The 25,088-nt window shown below is 39.2% G+C and overlaps 1 protein-coding gene across 5 annotated transcripts; it reads right to left on the bottom strand.

Moving 5' to 3' along the window:
* Positions 1-49: 49 nt before the first annotated feature.
* Positions 50-25,088, bottom strand: fam102bb (family with sequence similarity 102 member Bb). 5 transcript variants are annotated; one of them, XM_047373933.1, is made up of 11 exons: positions 24,950-25,088; positions 16,047-16,167; positions 15,732-15,761; positions 14,978-15,094; positions 14,789-14,835; positions 13,969-14,063; positions 8,806-8,907; positions 6,383-6,611; positions 3,999-4,135; positions 3,565-3,698; positions 50-3,126 (listed from the first exon to the last, which is right to left on the bottom strand). In XM_047373933.1, exons 2-11 carry the CDS (start codon positions 16,107-16,109, stop codon positions 3,091-3,093), a joined length of 990 nt encoding a protein of 329 aa, XP_047229889.1. In that variant the 5' UTR covers positions 16,110-16,167; positions 24,950-25,088; the 3' UTR covers positions 50-3,090. The 5 variants fall into 5 exon arrangements, 3 of the variants coding, with proteins under 3 accessions (XP_047229889.1, XP_047229887.1, XP_047229888.1); XM_047373931.1 differs by lacking the exon at positions 24,950-25,088 and adding an exon at positions 22,833-23,125; XM_047373932.1 differs by lacking the exon at positions 24,950-25,088 and adding an exon at positions 22,833-23,121 and having other exon boundaries at positions 3,565-3,634.

Genomic DNA, 25,088 nt, shown 5'->3' on the forward strand with positions numbered 1-25,088 from the left:
TGTCATTATTGCACCTTATGGAAATGCTCAAATAGGATCCAGGCATATCCAGCATTTAGACTGTTTTATTCAACAGTGTTGGGCAGACATTTTGCCGTTCAATACAGTCGTTAGGGAAGCAGTTTGTCAAAAAACACGTCCATAACAGAACACTCAACAGTGTCAGAACATCACTTTACAAGAGATTAGTTTACAGTTTTTAATTTGACAAGAGCTTCACAGAAGAGAAAAGGCAACCATGTTTGTAACATGTTAGATACCAAGATCAACAGCCCTGTGTGACACAGGTAAACACGTTTTATTCCAAATAAAAAGACAAAACCTTCCAACCAAGACATCTGGGAGCCAGAGATTATACACTTAATACTAAACTGTTTATTAAAAAGACGCCTTCTTTTCAGACATTTATTAAAAATATGTTACGACAGCAACAAAAAATACAAAACAAAGACGGTGACTTTTTTTAACATTGGGCTTCAGATCAAAAACACATTTAAAAAAGATGGTCAATTACTTGATTCAACACTTGTGCAGATATCTGCATATAATGGAAAGAAAATAACATCTTGGATTATAAACAGGTAAACAAAATTATTCCTAGAACATGGGAGATGGATGGCACAATATAAAACAAGACATTAAAATGAGCCTAGCTTTGACAAATGTAATGGGAAAATCTGACAAAGCTGTGTAGATTCTAATCATGCGTCATAAAAGGACATGGTTAAAACGCCAAAGACTTGTGCAGATATGAATGTAATGAGTTTCACTAGTGGAGGCTTTTATTCTACCATTTACAATCTCTTATGAAGGGAGACCAATATTCTGCAAAGCCTGTTTTCACTAGTTTCTACGCCTGGTTCAGACCCGTTAATAATGGGTTGAGTCATTTCGCTACTTCTGTAACACTGAACGGAAAACAGGGTTGAAAATGAAAACTGTCCAAATGCACATCACAGATTCACTCATTAAATATAATTCCCTGCAGTTTTTCTTGGTTCTAACCTTTGGTATAAAACGTTGATGTACTGGTGCAGTTTAATAAATTAAAATATAATTCAAATTTTTTTCTGTAAAAATTTGAAACTTGAGTAGATTCTAATTGATATTTTTCAAATGTACATTTGTTAATTTTGATGATTTAAGACTCACCGGTGCTAAAAACCCAAAATTCATTGTTGCAGAAAATGTCTCCACTCTTCGGATTCTGGGACCTTGCCTTCCAAATGAAAGACAGACTTCACTACAATCTGAAATGATGACTTTGACCACTGAGCAACCCTCTAGTCCTTTTCCCCCTTAGCCCAGATGCTTCTAATTTTGTCTCTGGTTCAGGAGTGGCTTAACACTAGGAATGTCCTGGGTACATATCTGTGTGGTATCTCCTGAAGCACCACCTCCTCACGTCGCAATTTCCCCCCAACTTCTTATAGGGGCTTTGCTTCACAATCCTCTCAGGCCTGCAGTTATCTTTATTGCTTGTGCAGTTTTCTACCACACTTTTTCCTTCCACTCAACTTCTCAAACAAATGCTTGGATATAGCACCCTGAAAAGCTTCTTTAACAACTAGCTTTTATGGCTTACCCTCCATGTTGAGGGCATCACTTACTGACAGGTTAGCTGTTTTCACAATGACTGTAGGGACCATAACATTTATTTAAAATCCTGTTTATTGGTTTTAAAGAATACTTTAATTTCATTAGAAACTGAATTTTGGGTTTTCAATAGCTGTAGACACGTAAAACATCTAACATTTATGTAATGGACCCAAATGACTTTTCACTGTACTAAGTTACTTAAATAAATGCAAATTTTTATCATATTTAAATTTCCTAATATGTACCTGTTTGCACATAACTGCAGGTGACATAAAGCATTTTCGTCTTGGCAGTGGATCACTTAACTAGTTTTTTTTTTTTTTGCTCTTCAGCTTGTTTAGAAGCAAACTGCAGGATATGCATCTGATTCACAAGAGTCGAACGGTTAAATCAGTCAAACATGAACTTTAACTTCCTTACTAATGTCATTTCCTGCCAACGTGGATTAATGCAGCTCAGCTGTTAAGTAAAGATGCACATCTTTTTAGCCTTGGCTCTTAATTCTCACACGGTTTAGCTACAATTTCATTTAATGAGGTAAAGTGGGAAAATGTAATTAATGAGTTGCTAATTGGAGATAATTGGAATGTAAATTAGGCTGTTCAATTTCTGACCAGGGGGTTTATGGCTATAAAAGTTACCTAAAAATCAAGTAGACAAGCTGTTTATTCTTAAAAAAGAAAACATCTAGTTTAGTAAACAAACCGAGTTATGCTCCCCTGCCAGTCTCAACGTAGGATTACTTACAATCCCTTCATTCATTCATTCATTCATTCAAGAGGAGCACAGCCACTATCAACAAACGTGCTCCCACACATACTCACCCACTCATAGTCCACATTCACACATAAAATAGCTTACATCATGTTTCTGTAGTAAAATATTCTCGCCTTGAAAACACAGTTATCAGTGCCAACTTCAGCTTTTTAGCTGCTTATAGGCAAATTTCAAGAGGACATCCTATTTTAAAGGATCCCAAACAAGCAGACTACAGGAATGTATCGAAAACACTTTTCATTTTAGCTCACATTGAAGGTGCACACAGGACCTCCACCTCCTGTCATCAACATACAAGTCAGAAAACATATCTGAGTTCATGTTAAATGCATTAACATAAAGGAATACCTACGCCCAAACAGAGTAAAAGGATTCTCCGGAAACTGAAATAATATAAAACAGTAAATGCATCTTTTAATTTGCTGGAGTTATTTGTTAAACAATGATTTACATTTCTTAATCTACAGCTCTGTGTGTTTTTATACTGAACTGATATCTCACCACTTCTTGCTGCTGAATATATTATCTGAGGAATTACAGTATTTTATGTGGCACAAATAAACAGAAGGGGGCGCTCTAGTTATATTGACAAAAATTAGTGATCCGGCTTGACAGTGCCGATCAGGGACGGTGTGTGTGCTGTGGGAGTTGAGATACCAATGGAAACCATTTTTTAAAAGTGTGATGCGCTTCATTCCATCACAGCGCTAACGTTTAATCACCACCTGCTCGTACGCTCCAGCACCAACCCTGAGGACATAAAAAGACCTAATTAACTTTCACAATTTCTATCTTTATTGAAAATCCCCCCAAAAAGTGATCTAGCTTTGCAAACAATGTATCATCATGTTTAGATTGCACCCAATCTTCGAAAAATAGTTTTATAATTAGCAAACTGATTAATCCGACCAATAAAATATGTATTTTAAAGTTTTGTTATAAGAAAAGGGGAAAAAAAGCAATCATAAATTGATTTCATCAGAACATTTTCATATTTAGTGACAACAGTATGAACATGAGGTCAAATTGGCAAAATACAACATGACCTTTTATTAACAACAAATAATCCCGCAAGGAAATGACTCTTTAGATCAATTTAGATCATCAGCAATTCAGCTAACATTGTTTGAAGATGAACCTTGATGATAAAACATAAAGATTAAGAAAATGGCAGTTCCCGAAGCTCACCTGGTGGGAAGATGATGGCTTCCGAGGGCTGTACTTCCTCCTGGCCCAACAAACAGACGCAGGCCTTCCTCTGAAGCAGACACAGATGTGGTAACAGTCAGTGCAAGAGGCACCCACAGCCTCCTGTATAATTCCTGTCATGAGGAGCAGCCAGTTGCTAGGCAATCTAAAAATAATCACGTATTGACAACAGCTCTTTTCTTAGCTTTGTGCTGAATGAGACCTTGGAAAGAAACACAATGCTGTCCTCAAAGCAGACACAAACTGACTCATGGGGTAACAGAGGAGTAAGCTAATTTATTGTTATGCAAACTGGCTGTGCACCCAATAGATTGTAGTACCCCCGAATAGGGCTGTAAAATGTCTTTATTCTTTCTTACAGCAACATAAAAATCTGATTTACGTGAATAATTACACTAATTATGTTTTTTTACCTTCAGCACTGGAGTCCAGTAAGCTAGGCGTAAAATCTTGACTTTGTAAAATCTTTTCCACGACATCATCGGCGTCCACCCTCGTGTCGTCCATTCTCTTTAGCTGAGACTCCATGGAGTCCTGTTTTATAGGATGTCTGTGGAGATGGATAAAAGATGTTATTTACCACAAACACAAACGTGTAAAACAGTTTGCATTAGGTGGTTACCGTCATCAAGGTGTGAAAAAATGAGGCTAACATTTTCAGTCATACTGTTTTAGCGGTTTGATGTCCTTTTTTATTAAGAGACCAGAGAAAGTGTTGAGTGACGGGTTTTCTTTGGCTGTTGGTTTTACGGTGTGAGTGTGCGTGTGTGTATGGTTGTTTGTCCTGTGATGGACTGGCGACCCGTCCAGTGGGTGCCCCGCCTCTTGCCCAATGACTGCTGGAGATGGACACCAAAACCCGGATCAACAAAAAAAGTATAATATTCGATGCAATAAGCTTTTGAAAACTGCTTCTGCATTTGATGAGTGTTTTGTTTTCTTTAATAAACCATGTTATACATTTGTTTTCAGTATCTGTTTAAATGCTGTGATACTGAGAAACATAGCTTTCATTCAGTAAACCAACTTGGTTTTGACATCCCAGTTTCCACTGGCGCTGCCTACTGCTGCTCATATAGGAAGTGGTTCAAGTCAGTGTTTTTACCCAATTATCTGATGCACCTTTTTAACCCTAAAGGTGTTAAAAGGGTTAGTTTAGCTATTATCGGTTATGCTTACCTTAGTTGTAGGAGAAATATGTCATATCTCAGTGAGGTTGTGTGACATTAAATAAGCGTCAGATATAACAGTCAGATGTACATCCCCAATGGGTCTGGATGGCACATGTGGTTTTTACAATACTGATATAAGGAGGTATTTTCTTTCAGGCTGGTCAGAACAGATTCAGCTCGGCTCAGTAACACGTCTGATGCTTGAAACGGGCTTCTTTATAAGGCTAAATTAATAAAGCTGATTGAGTAACAATCATGGATCTCCTTTGATAAATGTTTTTTTCCCACAACAGTATATACAGAGTTTTTACTAACGAGAAAGACGAGGTTGAATTAGTGCAGTTATGCATGGTATCGACCTGGGCACTCATCAGAGAAAGCCCGGGGAAAGAAACTAGAAGGACACCATCTTCACTTAGAAAGATATTCTAAGCAGGACACTATTCTCACCCATACACACCACGAGGGTAACTACATGCTTTCCAAGTCAGAAAATAAGCTCGGGCTTTAAGGATGAGGCCTGGAAAAGTCTCAGATACTACAAGCAGATGGGCAAATAGATGCAGTCAACATTTATGTGTGTTACATTCACTCCATCTTCTAGGTAATATGTCTGGTAATATAAATATTTTTCAATCCTCCAGAACTATAAATGAAATTCCCAACTTTTCCAGACTGTTCACTCTGTTGTGCATAAAACACAAACCTGAGATCCATTTTCTGTGATTTCACTGTGCTTTGCTGAAGACACACTGCAAAAAGAAGAATCATATTTAACCTCCACAGGCTGTGCATTTTTAACAAATGGTGTTAAAATATGAATTTGAGGTCAACGTTTGAAAGTTTGCCCTATAAAAACTACAAACCTGGTCTGTCTGCAATAACTGGCTAATAAACCAGGACATGTAGTACTGACAGCAGGCTGTGGTATAAACCACCCTGCAGTAAACAGAAGTCAGGGCTGGATAGAAACATCACTTTGAGGAAGAAGGTACAACCAACTCAGCTTCCTCGGCCATAAACTGGCACATTTCAGTCAGATGAGAGATTTTAAAATGGCAAAATGTATTTTAAAAACATGAAAATGTTTTGGTTGTTACCACTTCTCTTTTTTTTTTTAACTGCTACATTTCTATGTCTGTGACCACGTTCTTGGGACATACTTTTGAGTTTATGGTAATCTTTGGTACCACCACAACTATCACTATCAGATTAAGGTAAATTTAATCTTCGTCTGGAACCAAAGTTTGAAGTGACGCATGGATTGAAACCAGACTGTGACTGGTTTAATGCAGCACATCCTGTCACTTCCTGTTTCATGTTGCCTGGTTGTCACTGAGGTTTCATAGCAACCAGTGGTGATTTTTGAGAGCTCTGTGACACATAATGAAACCACAGATAAGCTTCCGCTGCTTTGCTGCGGAGCTGTAAGGTGTGATGTTTCAGAAGAAATGTTAACTTGCACAAAAATCACTCTTTTAGACGAGTTGTTTAGCTTTTTTGGTTCCGCTTTCATCAAAGTTTCTTAATAAAACCCAACAGTTCCAATATTTTCAGTTATTTTTGGTAAATCATCTCTGTATATCTCTGCGCTCCTCCACATGGAAAGCTAGCGATAAACTGACCTGTTCAGCCGCTCGCAGGATGAGGCACTCCGCACTGGCGTTCCCGGTGTATTGCTTGCGGTGGCTGCAGGAGCTGGGTGTTCGGGCAGAGCAGGACAGGGTTTGGACTCTCGCTCCTCGCTCGGCTCTGGGATACTTCCGATTCCTGTTGAGGCACTGCCCACAGAGTGATTTCTCCGGTGGCAGGACTCCGACATGCTGGACGAGCGGGAGTGACCTGTGCTGTAGCCTTAGAGAGACAAACCTTTATGTGAGTGCACCGTAGTATTTTGCCTAGGGGGATCCTTTGGACATTTTCTAAACCTTGTCTCCCTAAACATTTTGTATTTACAAGTGAATTTCAATAAATCAGAGCAAGTGAAGAGCGAATTTATTTCAGTAATTCAGTTAAAGTAACTGACAGATTTATTACACGCAGTGAGATATGTCAAGCATTTATTTCTGCTAATTTGGCTGGTTACAACTTGCAGTTAAACCCCAAAAATTCTGTTTCCCAGAAAACTAGGCAAAAGTGCTGTATGGATGCATACTAAAGGACAGTTGAGTAGAGGAAAACATTTTTTTGTGGAAATAGTTGCAGCCTTGAGAGAATTCTGAAGCAAAGCCCATTCAACAGTTAGATGGGGAGATCCACACAGTCTGGACTGCAGCTACAGTCAGTGCTTCAAGAGCCACCAGACACGTATGTATCCACGACATGGGTTACAACCAGAGGTGAACCAGCAGGACCCCAAACGTTTTATAGCTAAAAGTACTGTTTGTCTGGATGCTACAGAAAGCAGTCTGCATTACATGTCTGTAAAAAAAGCAGCTGTGAACCCAGTGGCCATCAAGAGGCTTACAGAGATGCTTATTGGTTCATAGATAAAATGAAGGGACAAGGTTTTTATCACTTTCCTTTGTCATCAAATGGTAATCATTGTGTGCTACTGTTAGTTTGGTCTCTGCAACTCTGACTTGCTTATTTCACAATTCATTTTACAATAATAAGCTTTTACTACTCACCAAGTCTCTGGTAAATTAATGTGTGATGTTTATCTTTGCTTTAAATAAACCAAACTGACCAGAGTTCCTACAAAATGTTCTTTGGATTTGATAAACTGCTGTTTCACTGCTGGTCATTTTGTCTCTCCAAGTGTCCGGTTCTTGGTTATGTTGTGCAGTTTAGGTAGCTGGCCTTCTGTGTCTTCTTATTGCTATTTTGTGTTGGATTAAACAGTTTCTGGGTAAATAATGGTGTTTACCAAGAATCTCCCTTTGATTTTGTTTTTTATTACATACAAGAGAGAGCCTGAGAGCCTTGGTCATCTAGCCATGGTTTGCTACTGTTAACTTCCATGTGTTAAGCCATTCCTGTACCAGAAACAATGTCAAATGTGTCTTACTTGGGCTTAGAAGAAAAAAAAAAAAACTTCCTTCTCAGAGGTCCAAAGTCCTCTTAGACGAAAACTAAAATTCAATATGAATTGGAAATCAAGGTTCCAGTGTGTGGAAGAAGAGTGTTTAATTGGCCAGCAAACTGGCCTGACCTTAATGCCTTAAGAATCTAGTGTAGTATTGGAGTATTATCAAGAGGAAGATGAGAGATTCTGGACCTAACAATGCAGAAGAGCTGGAAGACACTGTTAAAGCAGCCTGGGCTTCTTTAACATTTCAGCAGTGCCACAAGCTGATCTCTTCATCCCATGTCATGTTGATGATGCAGTAATTCATGCAAAAGGAGCCCCAACCCATCATGCCAAGTATGAGGGATTGCTGGGAAGTTAATGACTCGGTGCAATCAACTGTCTGCTGTCGCGACATGTTCATCCTGAAGAAGGGATTGCTGCAAAGTCAGTCACGGGGTTTCCTTAGGTAGAAAACCTGGAACCAGACTACAGCGTTTTAACTTGAGTTACTAAACTTTCTCAATGATATTGTAAATGACTGATCTGGCTATATGTATGAAGCAGCACATAAAAGTAGCTGATTTTGCACTTGTAATGATCAATAATTTAGCAACAAAGGCTTCAAACTCATGAGTTATTCGTGTCTGCAGGAAGCCAGTTAAAAGCGAAAAACGTTGGAGAGCATCAGACCGCTGAGATGAAAGAGACGACTTCCTGCAAACCAATCTGAGGTTTGAATAAATCTTATACAGATGCACGAGGCAGGAAAAAAACACATTTCAACCCTTCAGAAGGGAGCCATTACAGCTTATCTCTGCATCTCCACTTCCTCTAATCATTTATTAGTGTCATTTGATCCGCCTGTGGTGGAAACTTGAGCCCCCTGCTTTGAACAGGACCCGTGGAGTGTCCCTGGAAATTGATTTCACTGCCTCTATCCTCCCAGAACTGAAGGTTACATTTTGTTTTATTTGCCTCACTAAACAACAGGAGATAAAGAAAAGATATGGTTTTCAGAATGTGAGATCTCTCTACCTGAAAGTTTGGACTGCTGGCTGGCATAGCTGGATGTTCGAGAGTGGCCACAGCCCCCCAGATCGTCTGACATAACAGGACACTTCCCTTCTCGGCTTTCACCTGGATGACAAAGGACAAAGTAGATGGTGAAAACTGAATGCTTTACAATAAAACATCTATTCAGTCAAATTATTCAGTCCAAGCATTGGACCAGATCATCTCCAACTTAACTTACTAAGCATGATGAGTTACCTTGTGTAAGCAAAGTGCTACAGAAATAAACCTACCTTCAACAAGGACTGAGCAACTTTCAAAAGAAACAACCAGAGAACTCCTCTTCATGCCTTCATCATATCAACCCCTGAGTGTTGGCTCAGGCCTCAGTTGGCAAATGTGCAAATGACGAAGAATGACTAGAGCTAAATAGCTACTCACTTGTATTGACCCCCAAATGAGTGGAGAAATGGCATTGGAAAGAAACAAGCAGCAAAAACCAAGCAGAAGTCTGCAACACAGCACCCCCCTTTTTACCCTGAAACAATCATGTGTGACTAGAAGCCCATTTCCTTTAGCTATTGGCCACTAGGCCGGACGAGGAGACATGTTTATTTTACCCCCACAGTGAGCACGATGGTAATGGATGTAAAAGAAGCTGCTAACTCCACGTCTCAAATGAGTCTTAAACAAGCTAATGCAGTGAAGTTTTCACCAGGCTTGATTCGTGCAACATCAATAAGACACAGACTGTCCTATATTGCGGCCTCTTAGTGTGGTGGAGAACGAAGGCTTTCAGAGTATGGTGAACGAATTAGAGGCCCGTTACGCCATAACCTCCTGACAACACATCACAGACATTGCTTTACAAATAAGTAGGACCCTGTACATGGCGACAGCTGTTGACCCTCGGTTCAAGAATCTACCTCTCCTCTCTGAGGCAGAGGCTGCTGACATCTACAGAAGACTGACTGAAGCTGTGGTGGCTGAGATACCAAAGCAAAATAGTGCAATACTGATTGATTTAAACATTTTGTTTATATCTTACAATTACTGATGATTAATCCTAGCTTGTTTTTGATTTTCAGCAGCAAGGAGGAGTGGAGGACAAAGAGCAAGATAATGAAGACAATCAACCAGAGACCAACCTTCAGCCACCATTGAATAGACCACAAGCATCATTTGCTTTGGTTGACCTGCTTGATACGTTTCCCTTTTCAAAGGACGCTGCTGCAAAAAAGTGGAACCTGAGATTGCAACAACTGAGGTTGGAAGGTTTAGGGATGAAACTCATTTGCCTCTTAATGGTGACCCTCTCGACTGGTGGAGGAAGCATACTGCAGATTACCCTTATATAGGTAGAGTAGCAAAGTGTTTCCTCTGCATCCCTGGTGCAGTTGTCTCTGCGGAGAGTTTTCTCCACTGCAGGAGACATTGTGTCTGCTAAAAGAAGTGTTCTAAAGGCTGGACACATAGATCAGCTTGAGTTCTCACACAAGAATCTTAAGATAAAAAAATAAAAAAATAGATAAGCACTGATGTAATAACAGTACTCATGAAAACGTTTAATTGGTTGTTTCCCTCATTTATGTTCAGGCATAGTCATTTGTTAAATTCAACAAATGTTTTACACTTATGTTTATAATAGTTGCTTTAAGAGGCAGATTGACAAAGTAATTTATGTTTTATTTAAAAAGAAAATCCTGCAAGCACTAGAGATTGTTGCTTAAAAACTTGTTTGTATGTCACATTTGCAGTGACATTGTTCTAACAAATAAATGTATTTCATACAGTATTCTTTGTGTGGAAGGTGTATTTATGTACAGATGAGGTTTTTTACAAATCACAATATATTGTCTTTGTTAATGTATTGGGATATATCAGGATAAATCGTATCGTGACACATATTGTATCGCCACATTCTTGCCAATTCATACCTTAGTTTCCAATAAACTTTATTTACAAACAAAAGCTAAATAGAAACTCCTGCAGAATCACTATAACTTTGATGAAAATTAATATTTTAGTCATCTGGAAAGGTGGTACAAGCTAGAAAAATAGCCAGTGATCTAATGTTGTTTTGAAACACAAAATGAAGACTTTCTTTTTAAAGTTGATTTTCTCTAAAGATTAAAGCAAAACGCATTGCTTTATAACTTAATACTTTAGTTGACAAAATGTTCTCAAAATTTCATTGACTAAAATGTAATCAGCTGAAACTAGACTAATATCAAAATAACTTATTTTTCTTTGGGCGGTCGCCACAGTGAGTCAGCTGTCTCCATCTAACCCCATCTTCTGCATCTTTTATCACATCCCCTACCTTCATGTCTTCTTTCACTCAATCCATACATCTCCTCTTTGGCGTTCCTCTAGGCCTCCTGCCTGGCAGTTCTCATGTACTCATTTCTGATCCATCCTAGCCACAGAATATGATCAAAATGACTACAGAGACTAATATTAAATAAAATGTGCATGAGATGTAAATTTGGTTCCACCTAGGATACAAATATAGACCAAAAGCAATGATATATTACACTGTTTTGGGATTTTGTGCTGCAGAGTGGCATCTTGGGGGTCACAAGTCTCCATGACAACGATCAGACATCATCTACATACCAACTCGGTTTTTGGAAGGAAAGCCAGAAGAAAAGCATTTCCTGTCCCACCATCACAAACATTCAGATGTGGAGTTGCTAAATGATACTGGGGCTTTAACTGGAACCAAGGAGGTTTTGGTTAAAACAAAGGAAGTGAAAAGGCACCTCACGCCCACTGTTGAGTATAGTGAAGGATCTGTGATGCAGATTCCATGGTCTGTGGCATCATGAACTCTAAAATACCAGGACATTTGAAATAAAAGTTCTGTTAGACCAGAAAACTGAAAGTGGGTCATGATCCGGTTCTGTCCTGTTGGTTAATGGCTGTCATACATGGGATTGTTTTCCACTAAATATTTATACTCAGATTAAAGGCTGGATTCTTTGGAAGATTATTGTTTCCCAGCATAAAGACATTTAATATTTAAAATATTTATTATTTTAGTCAAAACCCCCAAAGTGAAAACTATGGTGTGTACTGCAATGATGTTGCACACACACCCACCAGCAGATAAATGGAAATAAAAGGGCATCATCATTAGACCAACACACAGAACCCCCCCCACCCCACGCCCCGACCCGTACAGACATGAACACAGTCCTATTTTTAACCATGTGAAAGCCCACAGGTCAGAACAGATTGTGGTTAATCTGAAAGAGTTTCGTTTGAATTAAACATGAAGGAACTCTTCTAGTTGCAAGCATTCAACCCTGCAATGTGTTCACACATGAAGACACACAGAGCTAAAGGGACGAGAGTAAGAGACGGCTTGCAGAAGGGGACAGAGTATGATGTAAACAGGAATGAGGGATAAAAAGCAAAATTGCATAAAGCTGCAGAAACAACCACTAAAATAACACAAATACATAGATGTTTTCAGGGTAGGAAAAGTATAAATCCTCTCACAAATAAGATAGGACACTTTTAATGTCTTATAATGTCATCTGCTGAAGAAAGTTTGGGGGAAAAGAAACGTTCATGCCAGACAAAACCTCACATGAAATATTACGTTTGACCAAAACAGTTTCAGTTAGTTATAGATTTATTAATTGCTGCTTTAGGAAAATGTCTTAAGTGAATCTACAGCAACAGAGCACAATAAAGTCAGACTTGACCCGCCAGATGGTTTGCTACACAGAACCATTTGGTTCAGCTGCTGTGATAAAATGCTCCGGCGCTGCAGCTGATGACTGGAGGGAAATCCATGGATTATCAGTTTAGGCAGTCCTCTTATTCACTGACACAATTTTGTAGGTTGCTCTGTAAAGCAGATCATGTGCAGAATTAAGACTTAGCCCTGCTGTGTTGGATTAAGTGACCTGTGTCTAAATGACTCAATCGGACTACCTTAACTAACCAAATGTGTTTTTTTATGTCATGCAGATAGAAGACTTAAGTACTGCATGATGTGGCACACGGTTAAACCTGCAAAAGTATTCATACAACATGAACATTTCCATATTTTCTCTTTGCAGCCTTGAACTTCAGTCCTTTTCATCATGATTTTCTGTGATAGACCAACACAAAGTTGCATATAACTGTGAAGTGGAAGAAAAAAGGTCCATACTTTTAAACATTTTTACAAATATACAAACTTGAAAAGTAAGTTTACGTATTCAGTCCACCTGAGTGAACTCTGTGGAACCGGCTTTACATCCGTTAGGGTATGTCTCTACAGACTTTGCACATCTAACCTTCGCCCCAGTTTTAAGTCTTGCAGCCCGGAACGGTCAGTTTTTAGTTCGATCCATCTTCCCATCACTCCTGGCCAGCTTCCATGTTCCTACTGAAGGGAAACATTGCTCCAGCATGATGCTGCCTTCTCCATATTTCCCTGTGGGATACATTTGTTCAGGGTGATGTGCAGTTTTCATTTTTCTCCACATACACTTATGTATATAAATGCTCCATTTTAGTCTAATTTGCCCTACAGGCCGTGTTGCAAGCTGTGAACTGGACTTCTTGCGGCTTTTTTCTTGCCACCTTTCTATAAAGGCCAGGACTTGTGGAGAGCACGACTCACAGGTTCACCCACCTGAGCAGCAAATTTCTGCAACTCCTCCAGAGTTACCGTGAACCTCTAGGCTTCTCCACTAAATAAATACTCTACTTGTCCGGCCTGTCGGTTTAGATGGACAGCCATGTCTTGGTAGGCTTGCATTTGTGCCCTACTCCTTCCATTTAGCTGACTGAGATGTCCAAAGCTCGAGACACTGTGTTATAACCTAATCCTGCCTTAAACATCTCCACAACTTCATCCCGGTCCTCTCTGCTGTGTTCACCAAAGTTCTCTGAACAACCTCTAAGGCCTTCACAGAACAACTGGATTTAAATCAAAATGAAGTCACACACTGGCACACTATTTACTGATTGGGTGACTTCTAAAAGCAGTTTGTTGAACTGGGTTTTATTTAGGGGTATCTGTGTAAAGGCAGCTGACGTTTATGGTTGTTACATAACAAAACATGAAAGAGCTCAACTACGTTTTTAAGGGACTGTAAAATATACCTGCGGATGTTTCAACAAACAAAAATGGATGATGTCGAGAAGTTGAGGAGTGTGATGATGTGGAGTGATTAGTCTCACCAGAGTAGCCTTTCTGTGAGTCTCCTCCCCTCCTCTCCTCCAGCAGGCTCTCTCCATCACTCTGGATCCCAATCACTGTGGCTGTGGAAGGAGGCCTGATGACAGTAGAGGGACAATGTGGCTTTATTTCCTCCTTTCTGTTTCAATGAATCCATTATTTCAGTTGTTTCAAAAAAAAAAAAAAGAAACCAAAGCAAAGATGCCCGATATAAGCTTTTGAGTGTGGATTATTTTTAAGCAAGACACAATAGATCACAAACCATGAAGCTCAGAGTTATACGCAAGTATGGACAAATTTAGGTCAAAATGTACCCATAGGTAGAGAAACATTTCTTTCTAAATGCTATTTAAAACAGCAGTTGTAAATATAACCAAGTATTTTCATCAATCATTTAATGTTCTGCTCTGTTCATTTTTAAGTCACTATTATACTATAAGCCTATTAATCATTTAAAGCTGCCAAGGATAACTGAAAATAAAAACCATTCATTAAAATTCAACAAGGATTAGACTGTCCCTGACTGCACATAACAGATGTAACATGTCCCCAGCAGATCAGGCTGCAATATGAAGAGATTATCAACAAGTTACCCATAGTGATAAAATACAGGAATGTGGCATTTCTGTTTGGTTTCAGTCAGTTTTTAAAATGTTAAAGAAGATCGAGATACTTGTATAATCATGAAGCAAAAAATAAAGTGATTATCTAAAATAATTATGATTACAGGGTTAATCCCTTATTAAAGCAGACTAGTGGAGTCGACCCTGACTAGCCATCACATTTATAATTGGACAGTAGAAACATGTTCATTAAACTTACGTTTTGAAACAGGGATCCCCTGACATGAGCTGTGTACCGATGATAACCTAATGAGAATATTAAAAGGTCAATTGTTTCACTTGCAGTAATTCTTATCACCTTGTATTCAAAGTCGTAAGTTAACATCAGGATTGTCTTCCTTACATCCAGGGGAACTAATTGATTCTCCTGTTGGTGCACGAACATTACCTTGAGAATAGAGTTATCCTGCCGAGTATTTTTGGTATCGTAGCCTTCCAGAAGACACCTCCGAGTTGTGTTTCCTGAGCCGGCAAACTCTGCTAAATTTAGGTCTGCAAAACCGAGCTGAAGGAGACAAAAACAAAACAGGGTGATGTCTTGATTTCCCTGTCCTGTCTGAAAGGACTGATTGTTTTCCCCGTCAGCGCTATGACAACATTTAGATGCACACAGAGACATGAACAGAACAGAGTAAAAGAAATATTAAGGCTCATTTTTCCTTAATAAGTCGACTGCCATCCTAGAGGAAATTTTAAATAGCCAACACTTCCTGTTATCCTGCTGTGTGAAAACAATGGAAACAGAGGCCAGCATATTTTTTAGCTGCTGCTCCAAATCGGAAAGACAAGGGCACATAACACTGAAGAAAAGCCGCTAAGTGTTGATCTTCATAAGCCTGTAGATGGCAACAAGACAATAGCTACTCGCACACACTTTCTCATAGCTACAGTAAGCAATGATAAAAGACCAAAAAACAACCAAAAAAGTAGAACTGTTACAAATAAGGCCGGACAAAGAGCCACGTTTATCCTGCCAAGACCCACACTGTGACGACTGTAAAGAAAGTAAAAGAAACAACATCTAAAGCTGTCTGCTATTAAACTGTGATCACTGAAGTCTCTATACAGCAGTTTATATTGGTAAACGTCTTTACTGGAGGTGCCAATATTTCTGGAGCACCCTGTAAGTAGATAAGAATTACCTTTGCATACGCCTTTCCGCCCTTCAGCTCCTGAAGAAGGGAAGCAGAAAGATATTTAAGGACAATGAAAATATACAACAGTTTATCAGCTAGTTTCTAACACAAAGATGCTGTTAGAAACTAGTTTATTGAGTGTTAGAAACTGTTAATTCCTATCCCTGAAATGTCAGATGACGAATATTAAAAGTAACAAATAAATCACTAAGTTCTCCATTTAGCAAATGTTACATCAGGTTTCACATCAAACTCTGAGGTTTCAGCTCAACACAACCCACACAGAACTTTTAAAACATTCAACGGTGCGAAATACTACACCTTTCTCACAGACACGCGGCATATGCAGGGGTCCAGTACACCTGTCCCTGCACTGGCGCTCATCTTGCACGGGAAAGAGAAGCGCTTCCTCCATCGAACGCAGTTGGCCTGTACTGGCTCCCTGTAACAGGAAGTCACAAGGAATTAGATCGCCTTTAAGCACTGTAAGGTCAGATAGTTTGTGCATGGGTTGCGTGCTGCATCTTAAAGGCCAAACTCCAACTGAATGTTGAGGAAGCCACAGATGATTGGTGCAGCAACATTTTATGAAGACAGATTTGTACAGTACAAAGATAATTTGAATAGAAACATGGATAAAAAAGGTTTTGCTGTTTTTGCTGAAATAACTTTGTGCAAATTACAGATGCACCAGTCATGTTTTTTGGCCAATACCTATTTTTTTTTTTTCTTTTAAAGGTCTAACCTGCTGATTTCGATTCGATTCATTTGCTGTTAGAGAATTTGATTTCCCCTCCTAGACAACAAATAAACCCACTAACACAAAGTTGAAAACAAGATCCACATTTCCCACATATATCGCCTGTTTAAAAGGCACTGGTTCCAGCCAATACAAGCTGATATAATTATCCTCTAATTTTTCTTGATAAACAAGCTGATTATTTGTTGTCTTGTTTTGGGTTATTGATTCATGTAATGTGAATCCTTGTGCTGAAATGGCAGAAAAATGGCTCCCGGGTCTGTTATGAGGTTAGGCTGCACGTGAGTTTCAGTCGGCTCTCAGGAAAACGGATGAGATGAAGTGAAAGAGAAAGACTGTGTGCGTGGGCAGAATTACTATACCACAGATGGCTCTCCTCTCCTCTCCTCTCCTCTCCTCTCCTCTCCTCTCCTCTCCTCTCCTCTCCTCTCCTCTCCTCTCCTCTCCTCTCCTCTCCTCTCCCACTCACATCACCAACTCCAATCTGTTCATACAGCCTACAAGCCGTAAATTATCTCGTATGGTGCTGGATCTAAAGACTAACCACGGTAAAGGTTGCTGCCTTGAGTGTGGGAAATTTTCAAAGAAACGCAGCTTGTAGAAGGCACAAAAAATGGAGTTAAAGATATTCTGAAACTAAGGTTTAGAATTGGCACTGTGTGCAGATCCTCATGAAGACGGTTAAATGTGACTGAGGATACCAGCTTGTGCTCTGCACAGCATCAATGCCTAACTACAAATAAAAAACAGCAGATGTGTGACTAATATGCTGACTTCAACCCGAGGTGAATAGTTTTCTGAGAGTGAACTCTCAGAGTCGGAGAGGGGACTCCCAGCTGCCTGGACATCGTGTGCTTCGGGAATTCTGGCTCGTGTTCATGATTCATGCTCTACGGCTGGAAGCGTTTCTCTGCGCAGCAAAAATCCTATTAGCCAGTGTGAGTAGGTCTGGGTTAAAGCACGAGCAGAGGCCATCCCCCCTTGTTTCTTTGCATGGTTCAGATGTCTTAATTAACTACAGCTGTTCTCTATTTAAAGACAACTACAGCCAAATGGTTTCACTTTAAAACAGAAACACATAAAAACAGCATATAGTCTACATTTCATGTTGTGTTTGAGCAGCAATTTCATGAAATCAGACCTTGATTGCAAATTATGAACCAATGGGTCAGAGATTGGAATCAGACAATTTTTCCAGTCAGTATTTCACTCAAATACCGGAAAAAATGTTTCCCCCTATTGCATGCATTAAAACTATGAATTCATAATATATTTGGTCTACAAATGTCCTACAAAAGCTTAATAGAAATTAGGTAAAGTTAAAGTTTTGTTGCATAAATATAGAGATGACTTCTTTAATTTTCTGCTGGAATGAAAACGACCTCTATCAAGGAACCTGCAGACGTGTTTTCTCCTTTATAGCCCTTAGACTTAAAAATAAAAACAGCAATCATCAGGTCAGATCTACAAAAAAAAGAAATACGTTCAGAAATCAGGATTGGGCAGGAAAAGCATGATTGGTGCATCTAATTAAATATAAGGAGGAAAAAAACAACCGATGTAAGCTGCACCAACAGAAATAAAGGCGAACAAAGTAAACATCTACATATAAGGGTAAGCTTTAAAACCACAACCCTATTAACGTCCTGAATAAATTATCCAGCACAAATGATCCTGCTTTTTTTATTCAAACCACTTTTTGTGCAAAGGTTCGGGGGGATATTGCATCATTAACCATATTATCCTTAAAGCCGCCGCGCAAAACAATGCTTCTCCTCCTGGTCAGCGTTAAAACCGATTTCATTTACTAGACAGCGTCACCCACTGGACTCTGCTTACGCCATCAGGTCAGGAATAAGAGCATAAACATGAGTCAGTTACTCCAGGGTTAGAGTGAAGAAAGGATATAGGTCATTCTTCTGGCTGGGATGTCATCTAGCACTTTAGTTTTACAGTTTGTTAACACAGGATGATATTTTGTTCACAGCTTTACAGTTGCTTTTTAAATGTCCCATGACCCTGACGGAGCAAAGTCAGCTACTCTACTTTTTACGTTCATTTTTTTTTCATTAGGTCATAGTTGATGTACATAAACATCCTTATTTCACTGTTCCTTTCCAAGATCACACATATTTGCAGCATGTGATACAATGACTGTCAAAAACAAAATACTCAGGATAGGTTTCCCGCTGTTAAACCAATGAGAAAATGACACTGATCCTCAGGAATTAACTAGTGGTGCTCATAGCAATCACTGGAAATATCTGTAAATGAAAATGTATTTCAAATGAACATTAATAGCAAACTTTGCACACATACAGTACAGACCAAACGTTTGGACACACCTTCTCATTCAAAGAGTTTTCTTTATTTTCATGACTATGAATATTGTAGTTTCACACTGAAGACATCAAAACTATGAATTAACACATGTGGAATTATATACTGAACAAAAAAGTGTGAAACAACTGAAAATATGTCTTATATTCTAGGTTCTTCAAAGTAGCCACCTTTTACTTTGATTACTGCTCCGCACACTCTTGGTATTCTGTTGATGAGCTTCAAGAGGTAGTCACCTGAAATGGTTTTCACTTCACAGGTGTGCCCTGTCAGGTTTAATAAGTGGGATTTCAAGCCTTATAAATGGGGTTGGGACCATCAGTTGTGTTGTGCAGGAGGTGGATACAGTACACAGCTGATAGTCCTACTGAATAGACTGTTAGAATTTGTATTATGGCAAGAAAAAAGCAGCTAAGTAAAGAAAAACAAGTGGCCATTATTACTTTAAGAAATGAAGGTCAGTCAGTCTGAACAGTTGGGAAAACTTTTAAAGTGTCCCCAAGTGCCGTCGCAAAAACCATCAAGCGCTACAAAGAAACATGAGGACCGCCCCAGGAAAGGAAGACCAAGAGTCACCTCTGCTGCGGGCGATAAGTTCATCTGAGTTACCAGCCTCAGAAATCGCAGGTTAACAGCAGCTCAGATTAGAGAACAGGTCAATGCCTCACAGAGTTCTAGCAGCAGACACATCTCTAGATCAACTGTTAAGAGGAGACTGTGTGAATCAGGCCTTCATGGTAAAATAGCTGCTAGGAAACCACTGCTGAGGACAGGCAACAAGCAGAAGAGACTTGTTTGGGCTAAAGAACACAAGGAATGGACATTAGACCAGTGGAAATCTGTGCTTTGGTCTGATGAGTCCAAGTTTGAGATCTTTGGTTCCAACCACCGTGTCTTTGTGCGGCGCAGAAGAGGTGAACGGATGGAGTCTACATGCCTGGTTCCCACCGTGAAGCATGGAGGAGGAGGTGTGATGGTGTGGGGGTGCTTTGCTGGTGACCCTGTTGGGGATTTATTCAAAATTGAAGGCCTACTGAACCAGCATGGCTACCACAGCATCTTGCAGTGGCATGCTATTCCATCCGGTTTGTGTTTAGTTGGACCATCATTTATTTTTCAACAGGACAATGACCCCAAACACACCTCCAGGCTGTGTAAGGGCTATTTGACCAAGAAGGAGAATGATGGGGTGCTGCGCCAGATGACCTTGCCTCCACAGTCACCGGACCTGAATCCAATTGAGATGATTTGGGGTGAGCTGGACCGCAGAGTGAAGGCAAAAGGGCCAACAAGTGCTAAGCATCTCTGGGAACTCCTTCAAGACTGTTGGAAAACCATTTCAGGTGACGACCTCTTGAAGCTCATCAACAGAATGCCAAGAGTGTGAGGAGCAGTAATCAAAGCAAAAGGTGGCTACTTTGAAGAACCTAGAATATAAGACATATTTTCATTTGTTTCACACTTTTTTGTTCAGTATATAATTCCACATGTGTTAATTCATAGTTTTGATGCCTTCAGTGTGAAGCTACAATATTCATAGTCATGAAAATAAAGAAAACTCTTTGAATGAGAAGGTGTGTCCAAACTTTTGGTCTGCACTGTAGAACGTTAGTTACAAGTTAAAGAAGCTACTTGAACTGTTTTCTCTGAGTAAAAGCACATGAACATTTTTTGACTAAAACTAATTTATTGTTTCATCTTCCTGATGGGAAAGGATATTATCTAATCTCATCAGAGCCATGCTCAGTCACAACTTAGACCAAACATGGGATGATCAAGGTAGACGGGTACAATCATGGTAAAAATTGTGTTAATGAGGCATTAGTTCGTTTTAAACAAAATTGTTCATTTTGGATTTATCGGGGACTGTTTGTGTTAAAGAAGCAATCATCGCTGTGGTGTGTATCTTCATACACCTCAAGGTTTGATTCGAACAACTTTTAAAAAGGACCATCTCACTCTGGAGCTGACAGAGAGAGTGGGCTTTCTTTTTACCAGGGCTACACCCAACTCAATGCATCAGAAGTGTTTGGCCTTTCTTACCCTGTTGCTTTAGTTGATCACTAAAGAAAATATTGTGCAAAATCGCCACAAAAACTGAAATTGTACAAGGCTGCTGCTGAATACATTTGCATGGACCAGATGCACTGTAAAAAATGTTCTGTATGCACCAGATCCATGTTGGTTTTCAAACACAAATTATTTTAGTATGGAATGATCCTTTATTTTGCCCTCAGTAGTAACATTTAATTGTGTTAACATCAAATTGACAGGAAAATGGAGGCATGCAGTGGCACAGGAAAAATAGGCAATTATAATAACATAAAATAAAATAATTACATGGCTGAATCAAAGGTAGACTGTTCCATAAAGGGTAGTAACACTTATACTAAATGTTATTTTGTTATCTGTAATCTTGTCTACTGTTTTGCCAAACAGATAAGTGACACTTTTAAATGATAGATTTTTCTAAACAAAGCCTAAAATGCCACCTATTTATTGTTTTTCCCTAATTAAGGAAATATTGTCTTATTGTAATAAAAAAAAAAAAAAACCTTGAGTATGGAGCATTTTTCTTAGTATCGGTGTCGAGTGAAATTTTAGTGGCAACCCCAGGGCTATGACATCATCGTTTTTTTTTAAATTGTTACACACAGGTTCTCCACAGAAAAAAATCGAACAAATTAGGAAACCTCACCAAATATAGATTAAAAGGATTTTTTTTCATGTACAAAATTTTGTGTTTACAAGACAGACATTTATTCAATTAATTTAGTTTAAATCATCACATAGACAGCCGGAACATCTTCAAGAAACAAGAAAAGAAGCCCAGCTGCCTTTTCCTCAAGCACTTAGGAAGGTATATTATGACTTACATTTAAAAGTTATGTTATCTGTTTGATTTGAGCATTTTTATGCTTATTTATCTCGATATTTCATTAGGCTCCTTAACTACCGTGGGAAATAAACTGATGGTTCTGGGTGCGAAATGGGAGTAGCCATTGGTGAAGCGATGAATTGAGCTGGAGTCTATTGGCAGCGGTATAAAACAGAGGAAAATGAAAATATTATTCAGATTATCATCATTTATGCATGAAAGCATATCTCACAAACCTTTATCTGATTTTTACTAATTTTCAAAGAAACGTGCATCAAACAAACATCCTGACTGTTGATGTGTTTATAGACTGAAAAAAAGTTTACAGTTTTGATGCTTTTAATGATCAGGGAATAAAAAGTCAGAGTTTGACCTGCTGATTAAGGAAACATTAGCCAACTAATTGATGCATCAATACATCTGATATGTCAGCACCGCCAGCACATTTTTATTAATATTTTAAGCATAGATCCACAATCTTTGGGCCATGTTGAGAGATTTTTTTAACATACCTATTACAAAAAGGGCTCCGGTGTATTTAATACAATTTTATGGTTGAGACTCTTATGGAAGCTATGTAACAGTTGTAGATTAAACGCAATTGGTCCAAGAGGACCCTTAAAAGTGTGCTTCACTTCCAGCTAGACTGCAAACAAGTGTATAATAATTACTGTAGGATATTCATTTAGACACCATTATGGTGCCGTGAATGACTGGAACACTGTGCGAACTTTGTTCTCTGATATAGACAGACAAATTAACTTCATGACTTAAAGCTAAAAGAGGTTTTTGGCTTGATGGTTTCTGAGGCAGAGTTAGTTCAAGTTAGAGCACCAATCTACTATTAAATCGGGGATAAAATGACAGCTCCCGCGTTTTTCTTGTCTACACATTTGGTGGGATTTAACATAAATATGTTACAAGGGGGTCGTTTTTGACAAATGTTACAACTATTACCAAAAACAAACATTTCAATTGACTAAATGGCTCATTTATAACATTAGTCTTGTAGCTTTTTAGCTAACTATCTCTTAACGTTTCTGACGGGTTTAAAGCCACGGAGGGAAATGCTTACTAATGACTACAGGTTTAACTACAGCGTCTCCATTTAAAGTATTCATTTATTTACCTTGAAGACTCCTCGGAGAAGCCGCCATCCAGCAGCCTGACTTTACAGAAAAGGACGCCGTTAACGACGGGGACCGACGACAGCTCATCCAGCTCAAAATCCACCCTGAACTTGAATTTCTTCTTCTTCATCATCATTAAATCCATACACAGTCTGTGGTTGCGAGGAGATGCTCTGATCCCAGGCGTCTTAACATTACAGCCCCATTGTGTGCGCTGCTTCGGGTTCACTGGTGTTGTTGTGTGAGGATGGTGAAGCTACGGATGACAACAGACCGTCGGTGGCACGAGCTCAAGGCCCAAACAGATGGGCTTCCGGCTGCCGCTTTCAAAATAAAAGCGTGTGAGAAAAATGTCCCAACCTTACCACCAGCACTTTCTGCTGACTTTTACACTTTCACTTGTCGAAATGAAGAATATGCGAATATGTTAGTTTTTCAAATGTATGTCTCTTTTAACTTTCTCTTCATCAAAAACTTCACAATGTAAAATGCTTGATTTTATCAAGACGGGCTCACATTTTACCTCATCACTTGATCTTAGAATGCAAAATCCGATTTTCACTTGTCACTATTAACATGGGGCTGCACACTATTAACATGGGGCTGCACGGTGGCGCAGTTGGTAGCACTGTTGCCTTGCAGCAAGAAGGTCCTGGGTTCAATTCCCGGCCGGGGGTCTTTCTGCATGGAGTTTGCATGTTCTCCCCGTGCATGTGTGGGTTCTCACCGGGTACTCCGGCTTCCTCCCACAGTCCAAAGACATGCCTGTTAGGTTAATTGGTAACTCTAAATTGCCCTTAGGTGTATGAATGAGTGTGTGTGTGGTTGTTTGTGTGTTGCCCTGCAATGGACTGGCGACCTGTCCAGGGTGTACCCGCCTCTCGCCCATAGACTGCTGGAGATAGGCACCAGCTCCCCACGACCCACTATGGAATAAGCGGTAGAAAATGACTGACTGACTATTAACATGTGGATTGATCACAGATGTTGAAACAAATTTTGTTGCTCTTCAGTACAACTTGGTAATTATAACTTGAATTTTTGCATACAAAATTCAATTTTTACACTTTTTTTCATAAATTACTCTATGATTTCCTTTCCTAATTACCACAACTGTATTATTACTTTGTTTAACCCTATCTATCCATCCATATATCCATCCATCCATCCCATAGTCCTCACTAGGCAATGTTTGCCCAAAATGACCCCACAGATTTTAATGTCAGATTCAGTTTTGGACACTGGCAAGGCCATTCCAAAAATACATTTTTTTCTCGTTTTAAGTCATTCTTTTGTTGATTTTGTAGAATGACTAAACAGTGATGCAGAAAAATAAAATCTCTTTTTATCTTTTTTTGTTTTCTTCTAACAAACAGCTATAAGTTTTGACCTAAAACTTTCAGCTCATTTTAGTGGTTACAAAATTAAGTTCTGCTTGAGAGATTTATACTACATATTATATTTGCACGGCTAAAAAAATATATAAAAAATATATTTTTAGGTTTCAATTACGTGTTTATTCCGAAACTATTTTCATAATTTATTCTAACCGTGTGTTCTTTGACTTTGAAGTACCGCTTAACTAAACGGAAACACAACGGTGACAACTTTAAACAAAATGAGTTTCAAAATAAAGCCCGCCTCTTAATGAACATCCCCTGGCGGTCAGCCGGAAAACAGCAGCACTCATGAGCCAAATATGAACAAAGCGAAACCGGCTCGCACGGTCTAGTACTTTGTCTCCACCTCGTGGTTCAAAGTAGGCACTACAATGCTCTCATATTTTCCATCCCATCAAATAAATACATAAATAAATACGTCGTTTTGAGTATGGATATTGTTAATAAGATATTTTATTAAGGCGAATGCAGGTTTTTCTAAAATAACTGCCGATTGGGCTTCATTGTCCACTCGAGTTACCGACACCTGCCGGATTCTTTTGGGTATAACACACTGATCTGAAGCGGATCGGTCTTATCAACTTTGTACTATAGAGCCGACTATCGGTGTCGGTGATATTGCACACATACCACAACAATGTGTGGCTGTTATGTTGGGTGTCAAATCAACTATAAAGTTTAAAATCAGAGCATGATTGAAGACGTTTTGAGTTTACCTGTAGAAATCATGCTGTAACAGCGGAGTTGCTGGTTTTCAGATGGGTGTGTCTCTGTCATATGTTCACGTAGTAAAAGAAGGAGGCCTTTCCAGTTAAGTGTTTCTCCACCCTTCTCCAGGCCAGCCTACCTCATCCG

The sequence above is a fragment of the Girardinichthys multiradiatus genome, chromosome 9 (genome assembly GCF_021462225.1).
Source record: "Girardinichthys multiradiatus isolate DD_20200921_A chromosome 9, DD_fGirMul_XY1, whole genome shotgun sequence".
In the NCBI taxonomy this organism is placed as follows: Eukaryota; Metazoa; Chordata; class Actinopteri; order Cyprinodontiformes; family Goodeidae; genus Girardinichthys; species Girardinichthys multiradiatus.

What these genes read in the sequence shown, in the direction of transcription:
- fam102bb (XM_047373931.1), bottom strand. Translation starts at nt 22,978, where the DNA reads ATGGATTTAATGATGATGAAGAAGAAGAAATTCAAGTTCAGGGTGGAT. An exon ending in TTCTCCGAGGAGTCTTCAAG is followed by an intron (nt 16,168 to 22,832) that starts GTAAATAAATGA and finishes TTCCTGTTACAG; the next exon opens with GGAGCCAGTACAGGCCAACT. An exon ending in GGGGATCCCTGTTTCAAAAC is followed by an intron (nt 14,064 to 14,788) that starts GTAAGTTTAATG and finishes TACTGTCATCAG; the next exon opens with GCCTCCTTCCACAGCCACAG.